The 6,611-nt window shown below is 41.4% G+C and overlaps 1 protein-coding gene across 1 annotated transcript; it reads right to left on the reverse strand.

Moving 5' to 3' along the window:
• Positions 1 to 550: 550 nt before the first annotated feature.
• On the reverse strand, positions 551 to 3,788 carry LOC308259120 (ubiquitin carboxyl-terminal hydrolase 8-like; the record flags this gene model as incomplete). The annotated part of the gene is given in 3 exon segments (XM_080689911.1): positions 551 to 2,401; positions 2,404 to 3,338; positions 3,341 to 3,788. Coding segments are annotated over 3 exon segments (3,234 nt in total).
• Between the last annotated feature and the right edge of the window lie 2,823 nt (positions 3,789 to 6,611).

Consider the following 6,611-nt stretch of genomic DNA (forward strand, 5'->3'; position numbering starts at 1 on the left):
ATTTAGTGCACAAATACAGCTCAAAGCCAACAGAAAAATAGCTTTGCCCTGTCATTTCCCTAAGAAAGCACTGCTGCTACTCAGAATGGGCCGGGGGTAGGGAGCAGTCCTCTGAGGTCTAGGCTTCACAAAAGGGCCACATGTTCAACTATGTACATGGATTTGATGTGCAAGTGTGCAATAAATATGTACATGTACATTCCTATCTGCTTTCCATCACTCTAGAGTAGGTCAAGCCAGGGTTAGAAATGTGAGAAGGCCATAGCAGTGAGAGGGAGAGTAATAATGCTTAGCTGATACTTTAACTTTGGAACAGAAGGGAGGGTGCTGGAGAGAAAGGGTACCTGGAAAGGACGCTTACTGTGGTGCTTGCGAGATGCTGTCTGCCTGACCGGAGCGCTGAGCTGGATCGCGCAGCATCGGTAACCCGGCTCCCTCTGTCCTGGACCCTCTGGAGTCAGCGGTAGCTGCCCAGTACCTCTGCAAGCACTTCAGGGTTGTGTGGCTGCTGAGGCTTCTGAAACCTAACTAGCTCAATACCTGCTTCTCCTTATGTGTCTACATCAATTGCTTGTGGTCCCAGTGAAGTATAAAAGAGGATATACACTGCTGAAGATTTCACAGAAGAGACGGAGATAACAGAAACCTCATGGTCGTCAAACTTAAACCAGCGCTGCCTCGCTGCATTTTTACAGTAGGCGGTGTAATGGCCGCCGTCCAGTCCACCGTAGTGATTTGAAACTGAAAACAAGTTATACTTCTTCAGATTGTTCTTTGGACCAATAACATACTGAGACAGGTCAAGGTGTTCCAAAGGGAAGTCCACGGACGTCTGCAGTTTCTGCTTCCACCGGCCGTCGTAGGAGAAGCGTTTCAGATGCACTAGAAGCACGGGTGGCAACTTCCAGATTTCTATTTTTTTCAGAGAATCCCGTCGAGCTCTGCAGTGACTGCAGTAAAATCTGTTGTTGTCTGTAAGTTTTTCTTCTTTGGAAAATAATCTAAGGCAATCCTGTAATGTACATTTACTTGTGGATGCGAGTGGTAGAGATAAGTACATGAAGGCCTCGAAGGTCCTGGACCTTTTGTGACAGGTGAGGCACTGCACTCTGGATTTGAACTGACCCTGAAAGATCGCCACGATGATGGACTCATTGAGCTGCTTGTGCTTCTGCCAGGCGTGCTCCGCGGCTTTGAAGTCATCCAGATGGTCGTTATTTTCTTCTTTATGTCTCTTTCGATTATCAGCTTTATTCAGGTCCTCGTGGAGCCCATCCATGAGGAACAGAAGCAGCTCTTGGGAATCTTGCTGGCTGTATCCCGCAAACTGGTCATTGATCTTGCCAATGGTGACCTTGAAATCTTTGGGGCAGATGTATCTGTACTGTCCTGTCCACAGGGCTTTCATGATGATGCCAAATTCTTCTGCCACCTCACCTTTATGCCCCAACAAATTTGACCTGTTAATATCATCCTGATAACAGTTGAGGTTGAAGTAATCAGCCAAATGTGGAGCCTTACACAGGCACTGCAATATTGAGTTCATGTAACAAGTGTTTCCTAAATTACGAAGTCCAGTGAGAGCTGGCCCAGACCCTCCGAACACAGGGTTGAGGTTCCGAATCTGAGAAGCAGAGAGCCTGGAGATCTCAGCTTTGGGGCAGCACGCCGGCTTGTTTTCCCGATTGACTGCTGGGGTTGCCGTTGGCTTCCTCTTCTCTTCCTTCTGGACGGCCTGGGTGATATCTGGGGAGGAGTAGGAGCGCTTCAGTTTGTTTGGCTCCCTGTCCCGCTGGGCAGGAGCCTGGGGCTTGGCTTTATGAGTTGGAGGGGTGGAAGGAGGTGCAGATGGAGGAGCCATTTCCGGTGGGTACGTGTGAACAGTGTTGGTGGGTGAATGATAATAACGGGAGGTTCCAGTGACTGGGTCAAGAAACTTGACCCAGCAGCCTAAAGGCAGTCCTGGTACGATCCTCCCCATTTCTTCACTTCGTGCTCTTGTCAAAGGCTCTAGCTGAGCTTTGCTGGCCCCCGGGTCTCCCGCAACAGGCACGGCAGGCGCGTCTCCCAGGGAAGTTTTCTGCACCTCTGGCTTTGGACACCTCTTCCCCCGGTCCTCCACAGATTTCTTGGCTTCGGACGTGTCGTGCTCACTCTTGCTCTGTCTCTTCACTCCTGTTGACTCTTTGCCCCTTTTTGCTGAGGTTTCTCTGTCTTCTTTCCTGGCCTGCTCACTTTCTCTCCCTTCTGTTTCTTCTTTCACTCTTTGCTGATTCCCTGTGATTTCCCTTTCTTCACCTTCTTGTTTCTTTCTGGCCTTCTGTTCCTGTTCTTCCTTCCTGAGACTCTCTTTCTGTTCCTCTTGCTGCCTCTCCCGAAGCTCTTTTTCCTTTTTTTTTTTTTTTTTTCCATTAGAAGGGCAGTTTCGGCATGGATGCGCGGTTTCTCTTTGTCTGTTAACATGGCAGCTGCAGGGTGAAACACTGGCTTGGTGGCCCGATCGGGAACAACTTTTCCGTTCTGAGGAGGCGGTTGCTCGTGATCTGCGCTTTCAGACTTTACTCTATGAGCCTCGGGCAATCTGACTGCTGTTTTTTTAGTACAATCAATCTGTGGAATGTTCTTCACAATGGGCACTGGCTGAACCACAGGCGGCGCGCCGGCTCTGGAAGCAGCGGCCGCTTCCCCGGCGGCCGACCTGCACAGCGGTCCCATTCTTTCATCCTGATCGTTTGCCAGTTCTATATTTTCATCTGTTTGAGGAGGTGGCATCTGGGCAGGATGTTTGGAAGGAACTGGTTCTTCCAGTGAGGGATAAGTAAAATCCAATGAGATAGACACCTCTTCATTCGTGCCTCGCGGGGGTGGAGTGACTTTAGCGTTTGTTGTATACTGGGGATAGCAAAGGAGCCAGTTTTCATAGCCTCCCTCTAAATCCAAAGGCTCCTTGCGCAGGACAGTTTTAGTTTCCCACTTGAAAAGGGCATCTTTCACACTCCGTAGAGTTGTTCCAAGCTGTAAATCTTTCGCAGAACTGAACCAGTCTAGAAGTATCACGTAATCCACACCCCCCCTCTTCTTCCACGTGTCTTTAGAATCACCTGGCAGGTGTGCTTCAATCCAATTAGCAGTGACTCCTGGACTGATGGCTTCTTCGGGAACACTGAGAGAATCTGAAATACAAGAATCCTGATAATCCTTCCCTCTCCGAGCATCCATTATGATCAGGCTGATGTTCTTATCCATCATCATTGAGTATAGTTCCTTGGCTGTGATTATTCCTTTCTCTGGAGTTCCCTCCTTCTCAGTCTTCTCACCGTTGATCCTTTGGGTTTTGTTTTGGAATCCAATACATTCTCCAAAGAACCTTTAGCAGGCGTACGGCTCTCTTCTCTTCCTGCTTCCTGTCTTTTCTGTTGCTGCAGCTGCTCTTCCTCCTGTTTGTCCTTTTCTTCAAGTTTTTTCCGAACTTCAGCTTCTTCAATAGCTTTCTTGATATTTGCAGGTCCAAGTATTGAATGAAAGTAGTCCTGCTGTTGTTTGAAATCAGGTCGTTTATTGATAAAATTATAGACAGTCACATATTTCATATATAGTACATAAGCCCTTTCTTCATCACGATCTAATCTGCATCCCTCCGCTGCCTTGAAGATCTTCTGGGCACTTTGTACGTAACTCTTAGTACTTATTTTCTCTGGTTTCTCTGGTTTAATTTCCATTTTCTTGTTGAGGTCTTTGAGTGAAGAACCGAGGTAGAGTTCTTTAGGAACTGAAGCCACAGCAGGCATGATGAGTAATCTTTACTTTTCCACTTTTACAACAGATGGTATATTTCACAAAAAGTAGTTGTTTTCTAGCGCCGGGGGCGTCACCAGTGCCGGCCTGCCAGCTACGGGCCCATCTCCCACCAGCCCGAGGGAGAATAGCCTTTGCTGTCCGACAGGAGGCCGCCCAGCTCATCCCCTTTTCCCAATTTGCATTTCGGGGCGACGCGTCGCGCCTAATCATATTTATTAAATAAATTTTTTAAAAGAATGAGGGTGTAGCTCAATGGTAGAATGCTTTGGGGGTTTAATACTTAGTACCCAAAACATATATCATTTCTCTCTCTCTCTCTCTCTCTCTCTCTCTCTCTCTCTCTCTCTCTTTTATTGTCTAGAGAGGGAAAAAGTGGACTTTCTTATTTCTTTGAGGTTAAGATAGCTACTGGGCTTGTTTTACCAGTGAAATTGAAGGATCAGTTGCTGCAGTTACAGCCCTCTGGTGTGTGACCTGCCATCTTCTCTTCCTTATCTAAGTAGCATTTCTCATGAAAGATAGATGAGCTTAAGTCCCTGAATGAGAGCAATGTAAAACAAATGCCCTGTGTTCCCTCTCATTAATGCATACATTGAACTGAAATGAATATAAATTTTGAGCAAAGTATAACCATTGCATGAAGATACTGAGACTTTTGGCTTGTTATTCTTTCAACTTAGCCAGAGATACCAATGTTAAATTGAACACAATCACTATCTTTGCTACAGTCTATTTCCTTATTGTAACCAAATATCATGAGTAGTAAATGGGTTTAATAGTTCCCAGAAATTTGAATAGCTATTAGTTTTCATTTATTCTGCTTCTATCCAATCATGAGTAAACAGTATTTTTATCAAGGGGAAAATAATTGGATCTGCATGTAATGAACAATATTAGTTTATGACACCTTCAGAGGTGAATTAAATAAGTTTAGTAGTATATTTGCTTAGAGTATTATTGAAATTATTCTCTTGAGTATCCCCATGAATTTAGATAAAAGCTATGTATGTGCAAAATTATATGGTTTGCTCTGTTGTTAAATTCTATTCATTGTTTCCTAAATCTGTTTCCAAGAATTCTTGCCCAGAATGTTCAAAATGTGTGTTTCATTTATCTAAGTTTATGATTTTAGTGGGAAAATAAATAATGCAAATACTAATAAAATTAAAAACTGAGAATTTCTGAACACAACACAGTATGAGAGCTTAAAGAGCACTATTATTATTTAGTCATATTACTGTACAACTAAGTGGAAATATGAGTGATAAGAATGAAATTCATATGGTAAATGGGAAATAATGTACCATTGATAAATATAAACAGGTTATATAGTAACAAATTTCTTTTGAATGCCCATAATTATAAAGGCTTAAGGAACATGACTTTAATCTTCTTCCAAAAAGCATCATTGCTATGTTTTTATATGAAAAATGAATGGCATCATGTGTTTCACAAAGTTGAAGGTGTAGCAAAGACTGCACATGTAGACAACAGTTTTCTGAATAAAAAAGTCATATTTTTGGTGGTGCATTGTATTCATACATCTTAATAGGGTACAAGATGGTAGAGGGATACATGCACACATCACCCAATTATTCCTTACCCAATTCCCACCCCATTTTTTCCCCATCCCTTCTTCTCATGCTTGGATTAGTGATTGACTTTGATATGTTTGTTACAGTGCATTATGTGCATTAAAGAATTTCCCTCTTCCCCCTCCCATCCCCTTAGTTATGTCACTTTATTTGATCATCTATAGAATTTTGTTCTTTATCTAGAGTTCCTCCTATGACCCATTTTTTCTCCCTAGCTTCCACATATAAGGGAGAGTATACATTTTTTTTTATTTTTTGTGACTGACTAATCTTACTTGGCATAATGTCATCCAGTTCCACTCATTTCCCTGTAAATTATGTAATTGTGTTTTTCTTTAAGGTTGAGTAAAATTCCATTTTGTACATATCCCATAATTTTGTAACCTATTCATCTGTTGATGGATATCTTGGCTGGTTTCAGAGTTTAGCAACTGTGAATTGTGCAGCTATGAACATAGATACACATTAGTTTGGTAGTTTTTTTTTTTCTTTTTTTCTTTTGGGTAAACACCCAGACTTGGTATTGCTGGATTATATGGTAAATTCACTCTCATTCTTCTGAGGGCATAGGTCCAACACTGCAATATATATACACAGATAAAAACTTTCTCAACAAGATCCCAAAGAAGTTATATTTCTAAGTTTGTCTATTTTTTAAAAATCTTTCATTTCCGTGATGATTATTTAAAAGATATGCTCTGTTGAAGATACAGCCTCAAATGTCTCATAAAAAAATGTGCTATCTTGCCAGGCATGGTGGTGCATGCTTGTAATCCCCGCGCTTGGGAGGTGGAGACAGGAGGATCGCGCTGGTTTGGAGCCAGCCTCACTGGCTTAAGATACCGTATAAAAAAAAATATATATATATATATATATATATAAATTATATATATATATTTTTTTAAATATATATTTATATATATTATATATTATATATTATATTATATTAATATAATATATAATATATAATATATAATTATATATAATATAATATATAATATAATATATATTTGTATATAAAATTTATATATTAACTATATATATATATATATATATATATATATATATATATATATATATTAGGTCCAGGAGTGTAGCCTGGATGTAGAAGGGCTTCCAGGAACCCCAGTACCACCAAAAAAAATTTTTTAAAGCGCTACCTGAAAAAATAACAGATTTATTAATTTTAACGCTTTATTTGTATTTTATATATCATTA

This window comes from Muscardinus avellanarius, assembly GCF_963383645.1.
Source record: "Muscardinus avellanarius genome assembly, chromosome: 2".
NCBI lineage: Eukaryota > Metazoa > Chordata > Mammalia > Rodentia > Gliridae > Muscardinus > Muscardinus avellanarius.